Raw genomic sequence first — 26,032 nt, 5'->3', positions numbered from 1 at the left:
GAGGATAAAATGCCTCAAATTCTACTAATACCCCAGCTGCAAATTATTGTGCTTAATCAAATCATATCCTTTGTTATTCTTTGAATGACTGTAATGCTGGTTTTTGAGAAAGAAGAGAAAAAAAAACGAAAAAAAAAGAGGGAGGAGTTGACCAAAACTTTGACCTTTTAATCCGTCGCTCGGATGACCGATCGGAGACCGTGGTTGCGTTCATCTCGTCGAGACGAACCCATTTTTGCTATTCATATGTCCATTCCGGGCACTCTAGAATCCGTAGCGAGCCCAATACGTTTAGACCGTCCGTTGTTTTGGAAAAAAAAATAATAAAAAAAAAGGGGATAAGTGCTGGATGGATCGGTCCTCAACCCGATCCATCCAGACTCTTCACCCATCTCTCTCTCTCGAACTCTCTCTCTCCCTCTCGTTTCTCTCTCCGCCCGACCGCGCGCTGCCGTGCGCCGCCGTCAACCGCTGCTGCACCACCCTCCGGCCGCTGCAGCCCGCCGGTGCCGCGCCCTGCCGCCGCCGCTCCGCCGCGTCCCTGCTCGCCGTCGAGCCAGGCGCCGCCGCTGTGCTGCCGCCTGCCGCGCCTCCTGACCGGCCGCGCCGCACGCAGCTGCTGCGAGCGCCTCGCGTCTGCGCCGCGCTCGCCGTCGGGCGCCGCTCCGTCGCGCCGCTGCCGCCGGCCGCCGCCGGCGCCTCCCTCTCTCTCCCTCGGTGGGTCGCCGAAGCTCCCAGCCGGCCGAAGCAGACAGCGACGCAGAGCAGAGGAAGAAGCCAGGAAAGAAAAGGAAGAAGAAGGAAGAAAAGAAAAGGGAAGAAAGAGAAAAGAAAAAGAAAGAAAAAAAAGAAGGAGAAAAGAAAAGGAAAAAGAAAAAAAGAGGGAAAAAGTTGGAAAGTTTGGAATTTCGTCGGATTTGTCGTCAAATTTTCGAAGGCGAATTTTCGGTAATTTTCTGGATTTTTTGTGGTTGGATTAAATCAAATCAGTTAATTCGTGTCGTATCATTTCATGTGATCAATAGATCGATTCATTTTGACAATCGTGGTTGACTCGAAGATACGACATCCGAATTGCAGTATTCAGTTTGTCGAAGTGAAATCCAAGTAATGAGGATTTTAGTTCAGCCCTAAATCGGAAATAGTGTATCATTTCATGTGATACAACTCTCTGTTCAGTTGTTCGAAATGTCGGCGTAGACGCGACGTTTTCCGACGTAGGGTTGACGCTTCATTATTTTATGTGCTTCAAATGTGTTTTAGTGCTAATCACATACCTGTACAGGTGGTACCTCTTCTGGGCGGCCGTGATTTTTCTTCGGATCCGTCGCTTTGGGTAAAAGGCAAGTAACTTGGGGGTGTGGTTCTATGCTATGTTTATATGCATGTCTTCTTTTGCAAACAGAAATTGAAAATATATGGTTTTATTTTCAAATCCATTTAAACTATGGATGTCGTTGCTTTTGATTATTTAAATCAAGGTTTTTCTTATTAATCGGGATTGTACCTTTATCTTCATGAAATCAGTTTGTTTTCATGAATCAGTGGTGATTTTCATCTTGAGCTATTCAAAAAGAAATAAAGAATTGACGTCAATTCACATGCATACATATGCATTTATGCACTTCATATGGTGATAAAGGCCGATCACTGCCATCGCGCGTGATTCGTACCGGTACATGGAGTTGCATGAGCTGTTGGCATCGTCCAACTCTCAAAATGGAGTTGCATCATGTCATTCATACATTTCTTTTTATGATATTTGGAGAATTCAGAATGCTGGGAGTTGAATGCCATGTTTTGTGGGAGACTGGGATTGAAGTTTGTCGTTTCTGTTTCAACGAAGATTCCGAAACAATAATCTCTTAAAAACCATGTGGTTTGTTCTGATTGCTGAAAGAAGAACGTTTTCCTTCTAAATGCTTTTGTTTTAAGTGAGATGTGTTTATATACATAGCTGTTACTTGCTGAGCTCGACTCACCCCCTGTTAAATCTTTTACAGGTATGTTTAGTTGCTGACATGCATGTCGGGGATGGTTTTTGGTAGTTGCACGCACGCCCTCATCACAAAGCCGATAGTTTCCCGGTGGTTGAGTTGAGTTTTGTTGATGGGTTGACGATTGTTTTGGTATATGTTATGGTACGACGCTGGTAGCGTCGTGAAGGTTATTTATATGATGGTTATATCTATTTTGACTGCCTGAGCTTTGTTTCTTATGGTCAGTTATACCTCTATACAGATGGAACTCTGCCAAAATTTCCTATTTTCAGATAATTAGGCTCAGTTGGAAGTAGGGTGTTACAATGACTAATGATGATAATGATATTGATTTTTTTTTTTTGTTTTTCACATACTTTTTACCGTGTGGATCCTTAAGAAAAAGTCCTAGCTAATCGAACTGTTAGGGAAAACCTTGAATAATTTAATAAAAACAGCGGAAAAAACCGATGCTATTTTTATGTAAAGATTGCATATCTCATAACCCTAGGTTGGCTTGACCGAATATCATGTTACGCTAAATTCACCATTATGTAGCATTTCTTCACTAGTCATTAAAAAACCGTAGCACGAACAATGTAACACCATCTCACACGTACCAAGTACAAGCGTAAATTAACAACTTAACTCTGGCCTTTATCCGCAGATCCAGCACTCCACAGTTCACAATGTCATTTCCGTTTGGTACACAGGTTCGTTCCGTGCGGGATCCATTTATTCTAATGGAACAGGTGCAATTCTGGTGGCAGCTTACAGGCTTACAGCTTGGAAGGGGACTTGTACCATCCCCATGGCTCATCAGAGGTGTACTCCGTGACTTGCTTGACGCTTATGTAGTTGTCAATACCCCTGTGGCAAAACAAAGGCGCAGTGTCAGTCAGATCCATAACACTAACTGTTATACGTCTCCCTCAGAAATGTTATGTTCCGTGTTACCCACCCTTCTCCGAGCTCACGTCCAAATCCACTGCGCTTGATCCCACCCCAAGGAGCTTGGCAGAAGCAGGGTTGAGAGCAGTTTACCCAGATAATTCCAGCGTTGATCTCCTGTTGTACAAGTTTTCATTAGAGATGTGTTGTACAAATACTGCAGAACAGTTCTGACAGCAATTCACAGGGATTCTATGTTGCAAAGGCAAAACTAAATTGGAGCGCCATGGTATCAAGCATATCGATTTTAACTCTTTGTGAGGGATAATATGGGCAGAGCTGGAGCAGATGTCAAATGAGAACATGGAATATCAGTCTGATGCAGTCATCGAGTCGCCAACCAAATATTGTAAACCCCATCACTTGTATTGTACATACCTCAGTTAATCTTTGGCATCGCTCACGATCACCGGAAAGCACAGCACCGGCCAAACCATAACTATCGAAACGAGAAGAGTAGTGGTATTAGTTCATAAGCCATAGACCACGCATGTGCAGACACTGAAACTGTGCTGAATAACAAGTAGCTCACTGAGTATCATTCGCCAGTTCAATGGCTTCATCTTCTGTGCTAAATTCTTTAACACACAGGACTGGACCAAAGACTTCCTCCCTCCAAATTTGCATTGATGTGCTGACATCAGTAATGATTGTGGGTTCAATATAGAACCCTTTCTCAAGATGCTGTAAAACACACAAAACATTAGTTCTATCCCACAATAGCATGTGGATCTCTGTACATCCAAATGCACTGGGGCCTTACCTTTGGTCTAACACCCCCAGTCAGAATAGTAGCACCTTGGATTTTAGCAGTTGATATGAACTTCTTAATCTTCTCATACTGAGACAAGGCAATAACATGAATAAGATTCCTAACAACAAGATCAAGCAACATGTATTTTGCAAACATATACAAGATTGCAAAGAGGGTGGTGATTAGGATGTCCATTTCTCCTGGTCTAGTGCAATGGGAACATAAGTCCTTACTGAAATTTTTACTGGAAAAATATAACAAAGTGAACCTAAATTAGGTGATTTCAGTCAGTGCATTTGAACACAGATTGAAGCAAATTTACTACAGAAAGTAACAGAAGATAACAACACTCCAGAAAGAAGCCATAGACCTAGCATTGTTGATGACATCATTTAAGTTTAGACAAAGTCACCACGCAGAGAGAGAGAGAGATAGAGAAGTACAGACAAAGTTAACATGTAGTACCTGTCCTTCGCTAACAACTGGCCCAAGCCTGCAACCCTCTTCAAGTGGATTTGACACCTTGATATTTTTGGCCCATGCAACCATCCTCTCACAAAACTTTTTAGCAATTTTTGTCTGCAAATATTTCATTGTCGGAACACAGAACTTGATCAATATATAGGTGACAACAATAGTAACTGATACTATGTAATTTCAAAGAGTAATATAGAGTGGTAAGTTGCTTCCATTATTGACCATAAAATACAATCAAATCATTCAGAATTTACTTCATTACTGTGCACAAATCAAAACCCGAACATCAAATTGAAGAGCTTAAACCTAGATGTTAAACAGCGAGCCATGCATATTGTTTAAAAAAGGCAATAGAAGAGTGCTACTTATTTAGTAGACTGATGTCATCATATAATATTCTAGAATCAAAAGCAGATGGCATGGTGAGAAAAAAAACTAAAGCCACACCGCCAAGAAAATATATTATGATTGACAGCCATTAAGTGTGTGAAGTACTCTAATCGGCAATACCAGTTGACACTCGATACTTACATGGATAAGAAGACGAGATGTTGCGCTGCATATCTGACCATTGGTCCAAAAGCATCCAAACAGAGTCCACTCAACAGCTGTTTACATTTAAAAAGAAGGATCAATGATGGAAATGCTGAGGAATTTGCATTCAGCTAAATGTAGGCATCCATTAACTGAAGTTTGTCACAGTGAAGAAATTTAGAAAAAAAAAGATTACTTTTCCAGAACTAAAGCTATGTTCTCTACTAAAGTTCAGCCCCTACTACGATGACGGATGAAATCATACTTTTTGTTTCATATATTTTATTCAATTGGCATGCCCCAGCTGTAAATTTAATGCCAGCTGCTCAACCAGTACAAATCCTGGTCCAGGCTGCACAGCTGAGTATTTCTGTGGAAAGCCCAGATACCAATTAAGGGCTTTAGTTGGGGGGGGGGGGCATTCTGATCAGCAAAATGCTTTTGCAAATTGCAACAACCCACACATACTGAAGAACTTTTGGAATTTGGTCAGTCTTAGGAATTGCCATGTACCTTTGTCAATGTCGACATCATCAAATACCACTATAGGACCTTTTCCTCCAAGTTCCAGTGAAACAGGCTGTCATGAAAAGATGCAATACAAAGGTAAGGAATGTGATAGCATTTCTTATCAGAACAATGCTTGAATGCTGTTTATATCAAACTTTTCTAATAATCTACAAAAAAGCAAGGAGAGAAAAGCACAATACTCTCTCCATCTCTTTTTTAAGGCGTATTTTGGACAATAACAGAATTAAGGAGGACATGAAACCAAGAGAATAGTACAAGGAAACAACCATGGTAAATATGTAGTGTGTGAAATATTGGAGAGAGAGAGAGAGAGAGAGAGAGAGAGAGAGAGAGAGAGAGAGAGAGAGAGAGAGAGAGATGGTAAATAAATGGTGGCAAAACAGAGAAAAGGTCATTAAATCTACATGCATGCATTACATTTTGAAACAAGATTGCAAAAATTATAAGCCTTATAATATGAAATGGAGGTTGTACTCGTTAGGTACTAGAAAGAGAACATATATTCACAGAAATTTTGATCAAACCTTGACCATAGGAGCTGCAGCAGCCATGATCCTTTTACCAGTTTCTGAACTCCCAGTAAAAGCAACCTAAATAAACAAATAAATCATCTTGTGAAGAATGTCCTTTCCATTAATGTGTCAGACATGATGACACCGAGAATAGCTGTACCTTATCGACATCTGGGTGTGCTGCCAAAGGAGCACCAGCATCAGGACCAAATCCAGTCACAATGTTTAAGACGCCAGAAGGAAGACCAACTTCTTTACAGATATCAGCTAGCTCTAAGCATGTCCTGGTAATTTTGAAAGTAGAAGCTTCAAATGCCATTGCTTATAGCACGAACATGCCATAACATGTTAATACTTACACAGAAGCCAATTCAGATGGCTTTAACACAGCTGTACAACCAGCAGCCAGAGCAGGAGCTACCTTCCATGTAGCCATCAGGAGAGGATAGTTCCTGCAGCACAAATACAAAGTACAGAGCATAATACTTCAGAGTCCAAATAATTGATACAAGAAAATGAAGTAACCACAAATAGAAGTATATCAATAACCAAATCAACTATTTGCAATTCTCCATTAAGATTATAGACATAAATAACATATTCGACAAAGGAAAAACAAATTGAGCTAGGCCCGCTCTACAAAAAACATGAACTAGGCCCGCTCTACAAAAATGTGAACTAGGCTGACAGAAGGCTAGTGGGCTTATTAAGCAGAAGCAACACTTGAACCAGGAAAAAAAAGCACAATGTTGTATGGATCATCATAGCAAGAATGCTTATTGACGTTAAACATTCACACATGCGAAACCTAAATTTGACATGGACTTGGCTAGGTGAGATTCAACAATAGACAGGAAGTTTAAATATGGAGACTAGAAGTATTTCAGGCCAATCATGGGGAAAATATCTAGCATTAGCTGAAGAGAACATGTAATTGTGTGATTAGACATAAATATACAGTTGTATTCGCTATACAACTATGATGCTTATCACACTAGAAATGAAGGTGTATTACGGAATACAGGCCACTTGCCTGCAAAGTTTGATCATAAATATAGATAACAGTAAAACAGGGAGAAATGAAAAATACCAAGGTGTGATTAGCCCAACTACACCAATAGGCTCTTTCCGAAGATAGCATTTAAAATTTTCCATTGGAAGAGAAACTGGGGCATTTTGCTTTTTGTCCAAGGCATCTGCCTGATCTGCGAAGTACTCAAAACACCCAGCAACATCATCCTGATAAAAGGAATATGAAACAGATCAGAATGTCATGCCGAAAAGAATAATGCACACTTTTATAAGGTGTTTCACGTACCATGTCCCATGCTGCTTCGTCAAGAGGCTTGCCACAATCAAGTGACTCTAGGTTAGCCAGCTCAGATTTCCTCTCAGTTATCTGAATAACAAGATATATATTCATATGAAAACGAGATATATGTGTCAACAAAATTTTAATGACATGAATATTAGCAGACTTTCCTGATTGAACTTCAAAGAAACAAATTGTTTGAGGTGTTCGGACTAAAGGCTAACACTCCCTGTTTTATTAGAAAGCAAAGGATCTTTTAAGTCAAAAACGGACAGCAAGGATTTCCCCTAAATAGAAAGGTTACAGTTGAAAATTAATTTGTACTTTATGTGCCTCTGTGGTACATATAACAGTAATCTAGTGTATGGAAACTATAGGAAAGCAGGATTGTGTGGAATGAATTGGTTGATTAGGATTGTAGAGGAGAGCAGTACATATAGGCAGCCCTTGAGGTAGTTTAGGAAGGCCTACAATCAAGGGATGCCTGCAATCAAGGGATGCTGATCCTAATCCTAATCAAGCCTATAATCAAGGCACACATATCTGTCTAACACCCCCCCGCAGTCTGATCGTCGGCTGGCTGGACGTTCAGGCTGGACCGGAACTCCGTGAAGACTGAAGAGGGCAGGCCTTTGGTGAAGATGTCGGCGTACTGTGAGGTCGTCGGGACATGCAGAACTCGGACTGCACCGGTGGCCACGCGCTCCCGAACGAAGTGTAGATCGATCTCCACATGTTTGGTGCGCTGGTGTTGAACGGGGTTGGAAGACATGTACATAGTGCTGATGTTGTCGCAGTAAACCAGAGCAGTGCGACGCAAAGGTGCGCGAAGCTCAGTGAGGAGTTGGCACAGCCAGGTGATCTCAGCGACGGCATTGGCAACCGCACGGTACTCGGCCTCGGCACTGGAGCGGGAGACTGCATTCTGACGCTTGGAAGACCAGGAGACCAAGTTATCGCCCAGGAAGACTGCATAACCTGAGGTGGATTTGCGGGTGTCCGGACAGCCCGCCCAATCTGCATCAGAGTAGACCACTAGCTCGGTTTGCACAGAGGGACGCAAGAGGAGGCCCATATCGAGTGTACCACGCACATAGCGCAGGATGCGCTTCAGGGCCGCGAGATGGGAGTCGCGAGGGGTGTGCATGTGAAGGCAGATCTGCTGGACAGCATAAGAGATGTCTGGGCGGGTGAAGGTCAGGTACTGAAGGGCGCCAGCCAAACTCCTGTAGTCAGAAGCATCTGCAGCAGAGAGGAGATCACCTTCACTAGCGGACAGCTTGGGGTTGGTGTCAACCGGTGTCTGACAGGGCTTGCAGTCAGCCATTCCTGCACGGTCCAGGATCTCTATCATGAACTGGCGCTGAGAGAGCAACATACCATCACCAGAGCGCTGAACCCGCATCCCAAGGAAATAGTGTAACTTGCCGAGGTCCTTCATCGAAAATTCCCGCTGTAGTGCCGCGATGGTGCGGCGGAGGAGGGTCGACGAGGAAGCCGTCAGGACAATATCATCCACATATAGGAGGAGGTACACTGTGTCTGAGCCACGGTGAAACACGAAGAGAGATGTGTCTGTCTGGGCCTCAACAAAACCGAGCTGCTGCAGGTATGTGGAGAAGCGACTGTACCAGGCACGTGGGGCTTGCTTAAGGCCATAAAGGGAGCGATTCAGCTTGCACACGTATCCAGGATGAGCGGAGTCCTCGAAACCAGCTGGCTGTGCACAATAGACAGTGTCGGACAAAGTGCCATGAAGGAAGGCATTCTTCACGTCAAGCTGATGGATAGGCCACTGACGAGAGAGGGCCAACGAAAGCACTGTGCGGATGGTAGCGGGCTTCACAACTGGGCTGAAAGTCTCGGAGAAGTCAACCCCAGGGCGCTGTGTAAATCCTCGAAGGACCCAACGCGCTTTGTAGCGCTCCAGAGACCCGTCTGCATGAAACTTGTGCTTAAAGATCCACTTCCCAGTGACAATGTTGCAGCTGGAAGGCCGAGGAACGAGATCCCAAGTGTGATTGGATAGCAGAGCATCATATTCTTCCTGCATAGCCTGGCGCCAGTTTGGGTCAGCAAGAGCCCCACGATAAGTCCGAGGAACCGGCGAGAGAGGCGATGAGTGGAACAAGGCAGGCTGCCGAAAGCCCAACTTGCCACGAGTCGTCATAGAGTGCTGGTTGTTGACGGGGCGGACTGGAATGGCGCCGGGAGGCAGTGGAGCCGGCGCCTCCGGCTGTGGCGACGTCGGTGGTGGGGGCCGCGGGCGACGTGAGTAGACCAACAGCGGGCGAGGGGCCGCGGTCTCCTCCTGGTGCGCGGATCTGGAAGGTGTTATCTCGGCTGGTGGCGCAATGGGCCCTGGCCAGGCGCTGTCCAGCCGGCTGCCAAGGGACGGCGCAGGAGCAGCACCGCTTAGCCGGCCGCCGGATGGTGATGCATGAACGGCCGGCCAGGTGCTTGGAGGCGGTGTAGGTGCTCCCAGGGAGGCCGCCGAAGAAGCGCTGGGCAGCGCTGGAGCACCGGCCGCACGTGGCTGTGCGGAGCCATCAACGCGAAGGGAGGGACCTGCAGGCAGGAGGGGAGGCACCAAGCTATGGGGCGCCACATCAGGGAGCTCCAGAAAATCAAACTCATTAGTATTGACCGGCGAGGACTGCTGGGAAAAGGGAAATTGTGCTTCGTCAAACACCACGTGGCGAGAGACTATCACGCGGTTGGTGGAACGATCAAGGCAGCGGTATCCCTTATGATGAGCAGAGTAGCCAAGGAAAACACAGAGAGCGGAGCGAGGGGCTAGTTTGTGTGGTGCCGTGGCGGAGAGGTTCGGGTAGCAGGCGCAACCGAAGACCCGCAGGTGACTGTAGGTGGGTGCGGTGCCAAAGAGTGCCTGGTGCGGTGTAGATCCCTGAAGAGTTTTGGTCGGCAGGATATTTAGAAGATGTGTGGCAGTGTGCAGACCTTCCACCCAGTAGGCAGGTGGCATGCTGGCTTGGAAGAGGAGGGAGCGAACAACGTTGTTGATGCTCCGGATCATACGCTCGGCATGACCGTTCTGTGGCGAGGTGTGTGGGCAGGACATCCGCAGGTGCATTCCCTTGGAGAGGAAAAATGTGCGGGAGCTGGAGTTATCGAACTCGCGGCCGTTGTCGCATTGCACGGCCTTCACTGTGGCGCTAAACTGAGTACGCACAAGTGAGAAGAAATTAGTGAGAGTCGCAAATGTGTCAGACTTGAGACGCAAAGGAAATGTCCATAAATAATGTGAGCAATCATCAAGGACAACCAAATAGTATTTATAACCTGAAACACTAGGAATGGGAGAAGTCCATAAGTCACAGTGAAGCAAATCGAAATTATTGGATGCTTGAGATGATGAGGACTGAAATGGGAGGCGCACATGGCGGCCTAGCTGACAGGCATGACAAGTGGTGTTTGCAGGTTTATTACAAAAAGGAACTGCAGATGCGACTCTAGATAAAACATCAAGACCAGGGTGCCCAAGACGACGATGCCACACGTCGGAAGAGGAAGCAGCAGCAAAAGCGTGAGCGGCGGGGAACCGAAGAGGGTAGAGAGGACCGGAGCTATTGCACCTGACGATCACCCTCCGGGACACCAGATCCTTCACAGAACAGCCAGCGGGATCAAACTCGATGGAACAGTTATTGTCAGAGGTAAACTGGCGAACAGATATCAAATTCTTAATAAGTTTAGGAGAAACTAAGACATTATTAAGAGACAGGGAACCTGGGAAGCTAGCTGTACCAGTGGCAGTGACAGGAATCAAGGAACCATCACCGACAATAATGGATGAAGGAGAGGGATACCGCGAGGATGAAAAGTGTGAAAGAGTACCGGTGTCGGATGTCATGTGGGAGGAGGCACCTGAGTCAAGGTACCAGTCATTCGCCTGCGGCTGGTTGAGCGTCATGGTGCTGAACGTGGAGGCGAGGGACTGCTGGTCCCACGAGGAAGGCAGGGTCGTGGGTGCGCCGTAGAACCCGGGAGGCGCCTGTTGCTGTGCCGGGGGCACCTGGGCGGCCCAGGCATGCTGCTGGGCAAGCCAGGCCTGCCGCTGCTGGGCGAGCGCGGCCTGCTGCTGCTGGGCGATGTGTGCCTGGGGCAGGGGAGGGCCGCCTGGAGGAGGCGGCGTGGGACGAAGAGGTCCAGACCGGGCGGGCCCGGGACCAGGATACATCTGAATCGTCCCGGTCCAGGGGTTCCAGAACGACGGCCAAGCGCCCGGCGGGGTGTCGCCTGCGCCAGGGGGGCCAGAGAGTTTGGCGCCCTGGCTGGAGCCGGCGCCTTTGCCCTGGCCGCCTTTGCCGGAGCGCCCTTGGCCGCCGCGTTGACGACGCTCGCGGCCACCTCCTTTGCCCCCCCCCCCCCCCGTTGTTGGTGCGGTTGCTGTGGGAGGGCGCAGGAGGCCGGGATGGAGGATGGCCGGCGGTGGCCCCAAGAAGAGCCTGGGGTGGCTCGGACGGCGCGGATGGCATGGTCATCTCTTCCAGGAGAAGGTCGTCGCGGGCCTCCAGGAAGGAGCGCAGGGGCCGGCTGCGACGAATGTCGCGACCGACGGCGTGGAACTGCTCGTTGAGGCCGCCGATGAGGGTGAGGACGAGTAGCTTGTCGGAGACGGGCGACCCGAGATCGCCGAGGTCGTCGGCCATGCCCTTCAGGCGCTTGCAGTAGTCCGTGATGCTGAGGTCCCCTTGCCTGACGTTGCGGAACTTGGCGTCGAGGAGGATGATGCGCGTCTCCTTATTGCCAAGGAACTGTGTCTCGATGGCGAGCCACGTGGTGCGAGCTGTGGCGCCGTGGTCGCCTCGGGCCATGACGATGTCGAGGAGGTCCGTGGCGATGGTGCCGTAGAGCCACGAACGAACGACACAGTCCATACGGATCCAATCCGCATAGGGAACAGCCGGAGGGTCGCGGAGGACATGGTCCTGCAGGGAGTACTTGCCGACGGCGAGAAGAAATTGTTCACGCCAGCGGGAGTAGTTACCGGCGGAGTCGAGGACGACAAGAACGAGACTGCGGACGTTCTGGACGGCGGCGGCTTGGGCATGGAGTTGGAGAAGGGCGGCGGCCTCATGCATCTGCAGGGCGCGGCGAGCTTCCAGGGCTGCGTCGGCGTCGTCATCGTCGTCGGGCGCCTCGTCGTTGTCGGAGACCGGATCGGCCTCCTTGCGGGCCGCGGCAGCGAGGGCCAGGGACTCGCGGATGCGAGCCACGGCGGCGTCGCGGTCCCGGGCGGCGGCGGCGGCCTCCTCTTCGGCGGCTGCAGCGCGCGCCAGGGCGGCGTCACGCGCGGCCCTGCGCTGGGCGCGCGCGTCGTCCGGGCGCTGAGCAGCGTCGGCGGTCGCGGCGGCGGCGCCGTTGGCCGCGGCGGAGGCGGAGGGATCGGCGGGCAGGGAGCCGGCCATGGTTTGCGCACGGGCGCGGAGCGCGGACGTCGCGCAGGGAGGCGCGTCGCGCGGGGGCGCGGTCTCGCGCAGGCAGCGCCGGACGGCGCGCTAAGGGGCGGAAGAAAAGGAACCGGGTGGAACCCGGACTCGTGATACCATATAGGAAAGCAGGATTGTGTGGAATGAATTGGTTGATTAGGATTGTAGAGGAGAGCAGTACATATAGGCAGCCCTTGAGGTAGTTTAGGAAGGCCTACAATCAAGGGATGCCTGCAATCAAGGGATGCTGATCCTAATCCTAATCAAGCCTATAATCAAGGCACACATATCTGTCTAACAGAAACAAACATTCAGCCACCTAAGGTCGGTCAGTAAATGCACCAGGAAGAAGCTGCAGAGGAAGGACCACTGACTAATATAGCATGATTTGATAATGACTAGTAAGAACTGAGAAGTTCGCTCCTTCATGCTTCACAGACCCACACAGGCACACGAGGGTGCTTTCGACTGGTACCGATCCAGTCACTGATTGAAACCATCAAAACATAAAACTAGCTACTGCAAGTGAGCACAAAGATTTACACTAATGAAGCACACAAACAAATATTACAACACCGTGAACCATATGCATCTGAGGTCAGTGGTCGCACACCCAATCCACTTTGGATTACGACAAATTATTCCACAAATCCCTTGTCGAAACGGCACCCAGCATAGCTGAGCTACCAATGCTTGCAAGCAGAGGCAGACCACTCCATCGATTTTTGGCCCAAAACTACAGGCGAACTCATGACACCGAGGCGCGGAATACAGCGTACCTTGGCGGCGATGGCGCGGAGGTACTTGGCCCGGACGGCGCCCGGCGCGCGGGCCCAGTCGCGGCCGCGGTTCCTCCTCAACGCCGCGCGCGCCGCCGCCACCGCGGCCTCCACGTCCTCCGCCGTGCCCGCTGGGATCTCGCCTGCGCGCGAAACCAAGCACATCAGCCCATCAGGAAGCAACCAGCATAAAAAAAATTAAAAAAAGCGAGGACGATCGGGGGCGGCTGGTCACCGATGTGGGCCTCGGTGGCGGGGTTGACGACGGGGATGCGACGGCCCAGCGCGGGCGCGCGCCACTCGCCGTCGACGAAGAGCTGGCGCCGCGGGATCGTCGCCGGCGAGGCCATCGAGGAGTGCGTGCGGGAGTGCGAGCCGCGGCGCGGAGTGGTTGGGCTGAGTTGGGTTGGTGTGGCGTGGATCCGCACGCTGCTCCTGCGTAGTGGGGTGGAAAGCAATACCCTTTTCGTCGGAGGCAGCGCAGGAGCTGCACGCCTTCCCGCGCGGTTGCCGACCAGCCACAATCATGTAAATTTTTTTTATATTTTCTAACTTAAAAAATTAAATAAATAGATCATATATGAAAAACAAATACAGGAATACTCAAAGTGTGGTTAGCCCTTGCAGCCATACAAGGGAGCGAGCTGCTCAATTTTTTTTTTCTCATCTCTGTTTTTAAACAATAGTCTTTTGTTGCTTCAAACAATTTAAATCTTTTTTACGTGTTTTATACTCTATGTTCAACTCATTTTAATTATAATCACTAAAACTCCTATGTATAATTTAAACTAAAATTTATTTAAAAAACTACTTTTATAACTTCTAGTAATTATTATAGTCTTACATAAATTCATAAAAATCTAAAAAAATTCACTAATATTGTTCTTATGTGATTAATAATTTCTAAAATTATTTTTAGTCTTAGGTTATATGGTGAAAAAGTAAGTTCCTTTATAATGCTCCATTTATATGTTTTTTTATAATTTCATATGATATTCTTCTTTTAACTCAATTTGAACTCAAACTTATACAAACCTAGCTCTAAAAATAATTTTAAAAATTATTCCATCGTATAAGAAGAATATTAGTGATTTTTTTTCAGATTTTTAGAAATTTATTTGACGCCCTAACAATTTCTAGAAGTTATAAAAGTACATTTTTAGATAATTTTAATTTAAATTTACACATGTTTTTAGCTGAATCCAATTAAAATAGATTTCATATAGATTATAGAATATATAAAAAAATTAAAAAATTTATAGCAACAGAAGACTATTATTTTGAACAGAAAAATAGAAAAAAAAAATTGAGTGGCTAAGTAATATTCACCATACTAACAGCCTCTCTGGTAGCTGCAAGGGTTAACCGCTCTCTTATAGGACGACGGTAAGGTGTGAAAGAGCTATAGACTTTTGAGAAAACGATAGACGTCTATTTTTATAAAAAATTTAATCCATGATATTTATTTAATTTTTTAAGTTAGAAAAATGAAAAAAGAACTCAAAATCACGTGGTCGGTTCCAACAAAACCGCCGTACGTGGCCTTAGCCCATCTTGACAAATGCCAGTTTTAATAGGCCGGCAAAGCAAAATATTAAGTTATGATCACTCACATTGCTTCAGGTTCCAATTCATTCTATATCTTGCAGCAGTAATTCTTTTTTCTTTCTTTTTCACCACAAGTTTTGGAATTAGTACAAAAGATCAGAATTTCGAATCTTGTGGTGGCCGAATCTGGTGTGTACAGGAAAATTCACAAATTTTGGAAGGGTATACCAAAATTAAATATGTTGTACAAATTAATCTTAGTTAATTACATATTTTGAAGATGTTATGCTGTGTTATACAGCTAATTGCCTCCCAAACCACCATCACCCGCTGGTATGTTAGCTAATATTTTAAAACACAACTAACAATATATTGCAAAAAAATATATGTGGATGGGAGTATCTGTATCTGGGTGCAACTTAGATGAAAATGGGCTAGTTTTCGGGAATGCTTGTGCAAATTCCTTATAAACCCTCCTTAGAAGATCTAAAAAGTCCTCAAAAGTCATGAGTTGTAGGTAAGGTTAAGTTCTACATCCACACAATTCAAATTCAATCCCATTTGCACCACAACTAAAAAGACAAATTTCAGGTGCAATGCACTCAAAGATAAAATTAGTGTATTGCACCTGAATTTGTCAATTTTTTCACACAACATGATTAAATTTGCACTTGAAATTTTGCATGGATGTATAACATAACTTTACCTACAACCCCAGAATTTTTTAGAATTATAAATAGGGTTTCTAACAATTTGCAAAATGTCCAACTTTTAGCCCATTTTCTTGAGATATACCCAAGTATCCCACCTCACAATTCAAAATACAAAAAAAAATGATGTACATGTGATGTCCACTGCAGTGGTAAGAAAGGAAAGTAGCTAAAATATGTTTCATCTTGTCCCAGAGGCAAAACTGACTTTTCTAGCAACACTTAACAGCCAATTAAGTGACGGAAGTGGCGAGTAGGGAGCGCAAAATTATTATGACAGAAAAGTGAAGTGAGGTTTTTGAATGTCAAACAAAAATATCGCCGGCATATAGGGAACTTTCTCATATTGTAATGACATCGCTGATTACACGCACACTTTTTTTTTTAAGCTGCGATTGCACGCACACTTGACAGCACTGATTGTGTCAAAAGCAACAAGTGATTTCTGATGATGTGAACATCACACACGTGGTTGGTGGAATTGTCCACGTATATAAAAATATGAAGATTCTCTCCGATTTTTGGACAGAGTATACATCATATCTTTTATCTTTCTTTGATTTGTTCTCTCAAAAGCAGAGCGGTGCCCGATGACATGATCACGTGAACCCAACTTTCAAAGCTTTTTTTTAAAGGAAATTTCAAAACTTTTAAGTTCATCATTATATGAAATGATCGTCGTGTTTCGGACCAGGGTAGATCAAATGCTCGAATTTGGCATATACAGGCCCAGAAGAAAAATTAAATAGACAAGAATACTGCAGAGATGCACTCACGAAGCATCCATTTTACTAGAAATACGAGAGATGTGTGTTTCTACAGTATAATATAGCAGTATAGCACCTTCGTCTTTAGGCTAAGCTATATGGGACTCACATGAGTTCCGTCCGCTTTGCTTCATGTCTGGCCGTTTAGGAGAGGATGTATAACAACTTTTCCATGGGATATTTATTTAAGGGTCCGTCTCCATGTCAGGTGAATCAGATATTATTTATGTCTCAATCACATTTATAACTATAAAAATGTCCCTGCACTCGTCAAATTCTATTGTTTTTATGGTCACAAACCTATGACCGTAAAAATCATCCTACAACGGTAAATCCCGATGCAGTTTTTACGGTAACGAGTCGGTGGGTAGGTCTCATATCATAAAAGGCAATAAGATTTTATGGTTATGGCGATGAGTTTTTATTATCACAAATGTGACTAATACATAAATAAAATCTCAGATGATTTAGAACTAGCAATTCTCTTTATTAAAACTTCATTTTATATAAAAAAAAGGAGTCTGTTTTTGCACCCGCGGGTGCCACCCGAAACCCAAAATCCCGAGGCCCAACCACCCAATCCCTTATGGCCCATCCGTCGTCTGTCAGCCCTTTATCCCATTAGGCTATTACTCCACGTGCGCGCCTCCACCGCCAAAAGACAACCCATCCACCTGACCACCTGCCCACCTTGTGCTAACCCTAGTCAGTGCATCGCGCCATCACCTCTGTCGTAGATCTGGGCTTCTAGAGCACAGGAGCAGCGACTACGACATTGGCTGACTGCATCCAGTGGCACGTGTGCGGTGCGGGCAAGTGGTCATATGGTGGTTCCTTCCCTCCCCTGTTCAGCTGCTCCAGGCCTCCGATGCTCCCCCTTGCCCCTTCGGCCCACCTGGCCACCCCTAACTGGGCAACTCTCTGTCCCCCTCACTGCTGCTACAGTGCTACTCCTACACTGGGTTGGAGGTGTTGACGAGGTCCGTGAGCGAGGAGAGGCTGCCCAAACCCAAAGCCAGTGGTTGGAGGGAAGAGGCACCGGTGGCGGATGCGAAGGAGGTCGGCTACGGTGAGGTGGCTTGAGGCGAGAAAGAGGTCCTTCGTTAGGTCAACACGCTGTCGGGGAAGACAGACTGCCGTTGGCCACTGCACGAGGTCGCCGCGCCATCGAGAACGGCGGACTGCGAGCAGTGACGGATTCGTAGGGGAAAGGGAGGGGGTGGCCGCGGAGAGAGCATGTGGCGACAGCCAGTGGTGAGATGTGCTAGCTCCGGATGGGGAAAGGAAAGTGTGTGTCCATGTGTTGCTGTAGCTAGGGGCACGAGTTTTGAGTCCCCGATGGGTCTAGGGTCCTTGCTAAGGTCGAGGGTCATTTTGCGCCCGGTAACAATTTTAGGGCTAGATCAGATTTGATGTCTCAGGTTTCGAGTCAGGTGCATTCTTGCTCCACCTGGTCCCGACTGACCCGTTACCATCCTTATTGTCGTGGGTCACCAAGCATGATAGAGAACTTGAACTTCGTCAATATTGGGAGAGCAAAATGATGAGCTACAAGAAATGATAATGTTTCCATTTCTCAACCAAATATAGCACATGTGATATGGATTAGTAGATTGGATCGGTACCGTGCCACCATCAAAGTCGTCCCAGTGGCCTCGCCACAGACAGGGTCGCATCGAGCAAGCCCTCACCAGACATTCCAAGGACATGCATGGAAGACGCTGGTGTGGATGGCACTGTTGCCGCTGGTGATGCCCGAAGCTTGTATACGTGCATTATTGAGCTAGCAATGTGGACGTCGTTGCCGTCGAGAGGCTTACGGTCATCGTCGTCCTAGCTAGAGCCTCCGGCATCGCCCATCCCAGAGCTGCTAGCCTCACGCGAGCTGCTTGACAGCCATGATGAGGGAGGAGAATTGGGTCCGGATGTGGGAGATCACATTATTGTGGCGGTCGATGGTAAGCAAGATCCGATCAAGCTTGGACGTGATGTCAGCTATGGTCGCAGGATCGCCCATGACTGATACCAAAGATGATACGGATTAGTAGATTTGATCGATAGCATAAATGATGGTAGCGCACTCACCCTCTCGCGGAGGCTCTCTGAGCAGACGATTATATGAAGGAACTTTCTTATTTATTCATTGATTAAATGAAACAGAAGCACGGCTGCCCCTTAAATAGACAAGCCCTCCTAACAAACTTTATCTCTAAGCAACTAAAGGATACCAATGCAACTAACGCAACCTCCATTCATACTAACGAAGATAACAATCCAAATCGCCTCACGTATGCATGTAGCTAACTAATGCATCCCTGTAACTAACTAAGCTAATTGACATGATCAGCTTCTATTGGACGTGCTGCTACCTAGCCGCACGCGAATCACCTCGCCGCACGGGCGCTGCGCTGATAGACTGGCCCGATGCCCAGCCCATAACACATGTATGTAGCGAAGAAAAGCAGGGAACATGTGAACTTTGGTCGCATGATAGAAAATAATTCTATTGCTAAACTTCATGTTAGGGTGCAATTATGATGCAAATCAACTTCAAACAGCTGCAAAACTGTGCATTAGTAATCAATCGTTTTAATCTCAACATATCCATAGCGCAAAGAAAAACAAAGGCAGTACTTTAGCCAAGCGTAGAGGAAGGCTTGAAAAATACAAAGTTTCGGGGTTGCTTCTACTCTTAGAAAAGAAGAATAAGATCTGTAAATCACTTTCAGAGAACTTTAGTCAATGAGCTGTTGTACAATACAGATTTCATTCTTTGGATGAAGCTATCTAAGACAATTGTGTTTTCTCTGGTCTGTGCATTTATTCAAGATAGCTGGAGAGGATCGAAGTAGTCAGGGAATGTACAAACAGCATTTGAATGTTGAAATAGCTCCTTCAGACTTCATCATCAGTTCACTGCAATATTTAAAATTTTGTTTGGAAAATGGAATCCCTAATTGCTAATTGTTGGCTTTTGGTTGCATCTTAAAGCAAACATGTAAGCGAGCTATTGGTCATGTAAAGGACATACCTGTTATTGTAGGACTGCAATATTGATTTCCTTGAAAAATACCCGTAAGGACGAAAAAATGTTAACTAAAGTAATTACTATAGCCTGCAAGAGAATTCAAGAAAGGGCATTGTCAAAACTTTGAATCTAATAAAACATCAACCAAGGAAAGAGATGAATCAAAGTGGAAGTATGTAACTCCCGCAAGAGAAAAATGGGCTGCAACATAGCGGTGCAGCTGATACAAAATGGCGTAGTGCTTGGTGATGACGACTGGGGAAGGCGAGAAGATCGAAGCTAATGCCTGGGCGCGAGGTATTCGATCGATGAAGCAATCGGAATCAGTGGAGGCGACCCAGACGGTCACGGCTGGCGGTTGGTGCGGCGAGGGAGAGGACACGGTCGCCGGCTCTCTGCTGGTAGTCGGCGGCGACCGCTGAGCTAGGTAGGCAGTCGGCTCTGAACAAAGCAATACACGAAGAACTTGCTGTTTCGCTTAAGGCAAATCAGTTACAGCCTGCTTGGATGCTGTTGTTTCGTTGCTCGCCAGTTACGGGAGGTGAGGAGGCAACCGTCCTTGGAGGCGAGCAGCCGGCCGGTCGGGAGGGGCGCTTCGGTTGCACCTGCGACAGGGGCGCAATCGGGGAAGGGGTGTGTGCCGGGAGGGGAAAGGATTCAGATCCAACAGTAATTTCTGGGATGGTAAACAGTATTTTTCAGTAAGGTACTGTAACAATATAATTGTGTACGTGTTACTGTAGCAATTTATTTTCCGTGAAGTCAGATGATCTGGATCCGTGGGAAGGGCCACGAGAGAATGAAGCCCAGGGGAGGAGGTGGCTAGAAGACAAAACATAATATGGACGGCCAGATCTAATGAAAGGATGATGATCGGACAATTGTAATATTACGATGATGTGGATGAGCTATACACACATGCCCGTTGTATTTTTAGTGTTTTTTTATTTTTATATATTTTTAGTTAAAATTTAAATAAATAGATCTCGGCGAAGATATTTGTAAAACTAGGCGCCTACAGCCCTCTGAGAGAGCGGTTACGGGTCCTAACCGCTCCCTGAGAGGGCGGTAGGCCTAACCGCCCCCCTCAGAGGGCGGGTAGGCCCTTCCCGTCCGGCCCGGAGCCTTACCGCTCCCTGAGGGGGCGGGTAGAGGTCCTTACCGCCTTCTCAGGGGCCGGTAAAGGGTCCTCCCCGTCCGGCACCCTCTGCTATAAAAAGGCCGAAAATTGACCAAAAAATCATAAAAATCTGAAAAAAAAGGGAAAAGTTGAGAAGAGAGAGGAGAAGAGAGGAGAGGAGAGGGGAGGAAGAGAGGTCGGTGAAGCCCTGCTGCATTTGGGCCGCGGATTTGAAGAAAATTTTTGGGTAAATTTTTTTTTCCTTTTTATTGTTGTTAATTAGTGCAGTAGTAGTATATGACATAGATTTTAGACATTTATGACCTAGGGTTTAGAAAATTGTCAAATTTAATTAGAATATGGTACGATAGTAGTTCAATATAGAATATTATTTTTAGTATATTATTTTCAGTATGTTATTTGTAGTATATTATTTTTAGTATATTATTTGTACCTGCGGACGTAGGAGGCAACAGTAGATGATAATTTGCGAACCTAGGGTAGCATTTAAAAATTATTTTATCCGATAATCAGAAATATAGTTTGTTGTCTTAACATGGGTTATGTTTGCGGGTGTTTCCAGGGATGGGAGATAAATTAATTTTTCAGATATATTATGGTGAGGGTGAAATTAGGTACGATCCTAACGGTGTAGATTTGTCTGGATTTTGTCATGTCATGAAGGGGCTTAGTAAAGCTAATGAGAGGACTATTGTGGGTGTGTGCAAATGGCTCATGCGGTTTTTCCAACTGGATCCGCAGCAATATGAGCTGAAGTTGAAAGTTGCCCTGAGCTGTGTTAGTCATGGATACTTTGGTGAGCTTGTTCCCATCGAAGCCACATCAACTTGGAGGCAGTATGTAGATATATGCTGTGAACGTGGCCTGCCGCTTGTTTTGTTAGCTGAGACGTACCTGAAAGATCAAAATGAGGTGAACTCTGCAAAAGCAGTAGTAAGACCAAGTGAGGCAGTGGAAGATGAGTCAAAGGCGGCTAATGTAGGATCCAGGGAGGAAGTTGGTGATGTTCCAGAGCTGCAACCGATGGGTGTAGCTGATGAAGCGGAGCACATCCCTAGCATCATTGAAGATATGGATTTGGAGGATGAAAAGTTGGAGGAAGGCCTTGCCGATGGGGATTCTTCTGATGAGGAGGGTAATGCTCTAGTTCCTGTAGAGTGGCGAGATCATGAATTTTTGAAGTTGATGGTTAGCGAGGCTGACCAGACACTATGGAAGTACCATGAGAATGAGGTGTCACAGGGTGCTATGTACCCTATAAAAGAGGCAGTTATTAATGCAGTGAAATTCTGGTCGTTGTCTCTTCGTAGGCAATTCAAGGTTGTTAAATCAAGTAAAAGAGAGTATGATGTGAAGTGCTTGGTGCCTCAGTGCCCTTGGCGGGTGCACGCATTCAGAGGAAAATGGGCAGACTACTAGCAATGCTCAATAGTTAAGGAACATAATTGTCACATTGAGGAAATAGAGTTCATCCACCGGAACCTGTCTTCTGCTTTCATTGCAAATGTTATGTATGGAGAGATTGTGGACAACCTAAGGTATGAGCCACAATCAATAATCCGTACTATTGAGTAAAGGTTCCAATACATAATAAACTATACGAAGGCATGGAGGGCTAAACAAAAGGCTATTGAGATGAGGTTCGGTACATATGAAGATTCGTATCACAATCTACCTCGTCAATTAGCCACAATTTGTGCAAGAAATCCAGGCAGCTACTATGATATCAAGCATTACCCCTCTACTGATGTGGAGTACAGCGGAAAAAGAGTGTTGCAGCGTGCTTTCTTTGCATTCGTTGCAACTATCAAAGCATTTATATATTGCCGACCCATCATATGCCTAGATGGAACATTCCTGACTGGGAAGTACAAAGGGCAGATTTTATCTGCAATAGGGGTCGACGGTAACAACCAAGTCCTGCCACTAGGGTTTGCGTTCGTGGAAAGTGAGAACGGGGACAGCTGGTATTGGTTCCTAGAGCGGGTTAAACATGCAATTGTTCTTGACCGACCAGATGTGTGTCTCATTCATGATAGTCATGCAGGATTGTTGCAGGCTTTGCTGGATATGCAACATGGTAGCATGCGACGGAGTGTACCAGTACAGTGGCCCGATCTCAAAAGCAGGTGGTGCATGCGCCATATGGGTGCGAACTTCTACAGACAGTTTAAAAACAAAGAGTTAATGAAGCTCTTCAAGAAGTTGTGCAGTCAGAACCAGCAATGTAAGTTCAATGTATTATGGGCAAGACTTGATGAACTGACTCTAAAACAAACTGCGGAGGCTGCACCTAACGGTGATGAACCAATAGCTCTTGGTCCTCTCCCAACCGATACTCCGCAGATTGTAAGGAGATCGGGCTCATCTATTAGGAGCTTCTCACAGTGGATACGCAATGAGCCGAATGAAAAATGGGCTCTGCTGTACGATAGTGGTGGTGCAAGGTATGGAGTAATGACTACAAACCTTGCAGAGGTTTATAACTGGGTCATGCGAGGAATGAGGTCCCTACCACTAGTTGGAATTGTAGAAGGCATTTTGCATGGGACCTGCAAGTATTTTATTGATCGGTATGCAGCTGCTAAGGTTGTAATGGAGGACAATCGTATGCTTTACGGGCGGATGCTATGTGAGTATATGGAGAAGGCAAATAAGAAGGCCCACATGCATCGCGCAAATCAAGAGGGCACTGCAGAGCACAAGTTCAGTGTCCTGTGTCGGAATAAGGGTCGAAGGGGGGGTAGACGTGAGCGGCATGTTCAACAGTGTTTGCTAAGGAGTGGGACATGCATATGTAGTTGTCAGAAGCCACAATTACTCCACAAACCTTGTACGCACGTCATAGCTGCGTGCGCGGAGCACCATATGCTTCCCAAGCAATATGTGTCACAGTATTTTATGAAAGATCAAATAATCAACACCTGGAACCAGGAGCTGTATGGTTACGACATTGTTGACATTTTTACAAGTAACTCAGGGCCTACAAGAATATATGTGCCTGATTTGGGAAAGATGAAGAACGCATCGGGCCGAAGACAAACTCGTCGGATTCGCAACGATATGGATGAATCCGAGGCTGGCCCTAGGATTAAGCGATGCAGTCAGTGCAATGAAGTAGGTCACACTTATAAATATTGTCCCAAAAATGCAGGCGGTGATGCACCTGTTGTCTAGGTGAGCTTTATGTGTGTTGTGCTAGTTTTGTACCATTTTAATATTCGTTAATTTCGCATATAGTTAATTTGCATTCAAAGTATATTGTTGTTGTATTTATTTATCAATGTATTAATGTACATGTCTTTCAAATGCAGAGATGGCTCACCCTCTGACCCCCGAGCTTTTGGACCTTGCCGTGGACAAGAAGCATCGCAGCTTCTTATCCGCCGAGTACCAAACGGAGCTAGGAGTGTTTCGCCCACGAGGCCCTGGAGAGCTACTGACGATAGACGAGCGATGGAAGCACATGTACTTAGAAAATTTGATACGAAATTGTCATATCACTGCTGTTGTTCCATATTATTGATATACTGCAACACTTATAGGTTAGCAGCGGCCGGACTCCTACCGCTTTGCCGGTTGGTCGAGGCCCGATCGACGGAGAACCCCGAGGTTGCGGCCCATCGTTTCTACTTCGATCGGTCGCTGATAGCAGCACTGGTCGACCGTTGGAGGCCGAAGACACATACGTTCCACCTCCCGTGCGGAGAGATGACCCCGACCCTGCAGGACGTCTCCTACCTCTTAAGCCTTCCTTGCGCGGGAGCTGTGGTTGGGGTCATCGATATGCAGGCTGACTGGATGAACGACATGCATCAACGATTTGGCCCAATGGAGCAAAAGGCGGACGCACCCCCCTACGTGCCTGAGTTCTTATCCGATGCACGAGGGCCAACGAAGAAGTGGATCCTACAGTTTCAGGTACGGTAACATACAACCTATCGAATACTAACAAAGTATGTCGTAATGATCCTTTATGACACTAGTCATATGTGCAGCCGGCGTACATACACCCACACGCCAACGCATACGCGGTCTCGAGACATTTGGAGGCCTTCCTGCTTTGGTTGTTTGGGTGGATGATGTTCACTAGTGGCCAAGGCCACCTGGTTACCAGGACGCTTGTGCTGTACGCCCGGTCGATAGCGGACGCTGATGCGGAGGACGTACCGCAGTTCAGCTGGGCATCCGCTGTTCTTGCTGCGACGTATCAGGCGCTCTGCGACGCATACACGAAGAAGGAGGCACTAGCCACTTTCGCCGGGTGTCCACTTCTTCTTCAGCTATGGTCGTACGAGCATTTCGCCATAGGCAGGCCGGTGGTGGACCGCTCCCCGTACCCAGAGGAATGGTACGGCGAGACGGACGAGGACGCGCCTACAATGGCCTCGATGTGGTGTCATCGTCGGGTACGTATTTTATATTAACAGTTTCCTTCGTATTGTGTTTGTCTCTAAATATTTGTATTGATGTTTGTCACTCAGCCACACTGGGCGCACGAGCAGCCTCGCAGCGCGTACGAGCATTTTCGTACCCAGTTTGACAGGCTACATCCTAACGATGTGGTATGGGAGCCATACAGCGTTCCGTCCGTGCAGGCGTGTGCAGAGTTGGGTTTGTCACCCTTGTGCACCCGCGACGAGGAGTACTGGCTCACGAAGGTGCCCCTTGTCTTCAACATCTACGTCGAAGAGTACTCACCGCACCGTGTCATGCGGCAGTTTAGCTATCACCAAGCATTCCCGCTCATCCCCATCCATAGCGTCCCCGTGCAAGTCCACAGGTACATTTGCAAAATTATAGTTTTAGCAACCTTTGTTAAACTATGACTAACATTTACCGTGGTTTCAATGCAGGTACACGCGGAAAGGCCAGCCAGCTGGCAACCTCTGGGCGGAGCGCTTGGCCCCTTACGTGGCAACATGGGCCCAAGCGCTACAGGACGTCGTTGAGGAGGCTCGTCCCCACAACGAGCGGAACTTCAGGGAGTACCTACGGTGGTATGTACCACGTACGCGGACCTGTGTCACCTACACCCCTGAGGATGTCCGGCCCCATATCGCGTCGACAACGGAGACATACCCGGTGCATTGGGATGAGGACGCCGCTTTAGCAGTAAGTAACTTTTTGAAGTCCGTACTCCATATTGAATGAACATAACCGTATACTTTAATTGTTCACTTCTGTTCGTATTCGCAGACAGATATCATTTATGACGTAAATAGGGATGCAGCTGCTGCCATGGACCGCGTCCGGCAAGGGCACCACCTAAGTGCGTCGGATGTTGGGAGCTTCATTAGACGGGTTTTCGACAAGGCGACGCGCGCCTTGAAGCTCACCACCTGTAGATCTACCACAGATGTAGCAGGACCGTCTCCCAGGTCGAGTGGTGTACACGCCGAGTCGTCTCGACCGTCAGACATGCACCGACGTTCTTCAGTGTCGGCACCCACAAGACCCCTTCTACCACGTCATGGAGGGTCGGAGCAACATGGTACGAATTATCCTTTTGAATAATGTTGAACAATATCCTTTACTTATTATTATTAAACATTC

At 46.9% G+C, this 26,032-nt stretch overlaps 1 protein-coding gene across 1 annotated transcript; it reads right to left on the bottom strand.

Moving 5' to 3' along the window:
* Positions 1-2,491: 2,491 nt before the first annotated feature.
* LOC133895253 (betaine aldehyde dehydrogenase 2-like) lies at positions 2,492-13,785 on the bottom strand. Its single transcript, XM_062335410.1, has 15 exons — positions 13,518-13,785; positions 13,283-13,425; positions 7,057-7,137; positions 6,829-6,977; positions 6,098-6,190; positions 5,899-6,022; positions 5,751-5,816; positions 5,209-5,275; positions 4,693-4,769; positions 4,150-4,263; positions 3,694-3,771; positions 3,463-3,614; positions 3,309-3,369; positions 2,941-3,047; positions 2,492-2,849 (listed from the first exon to the last, which is right to left on the bottom strand). Exons 1-15 carry the CDS (start codon positions 13,630-13,632, stop codon positions 2,759-2,761), a joined length of 1,518 nt encoding a protein of 505 aa, XP_062191394.1. The 5' UTR covers positions 13,633-13,785; the 3' UTR covers positions 2,492-2,758.
* Between the last annotated feature and the right edge of the window lie 12,247 nt (positions 13,786-26,032).

This window comes from Phragmites australis, chromosome 16 (assembly GCF_958298935.1).
Source record: "Phragmites australis chromosome 16, lpPhrAust1.1, whole genome shotgun sequence".
NCBI lineage: Eukaryota > Viridiplantae > Streptophyta > Magnoliopsida > Poales > Poaceae > Phragmites > Phragmites australis.
Note: the sequence above shows the minus strand (reverse complement) of the source record. Positions and strands in the feature narration are given on the sequence as shown.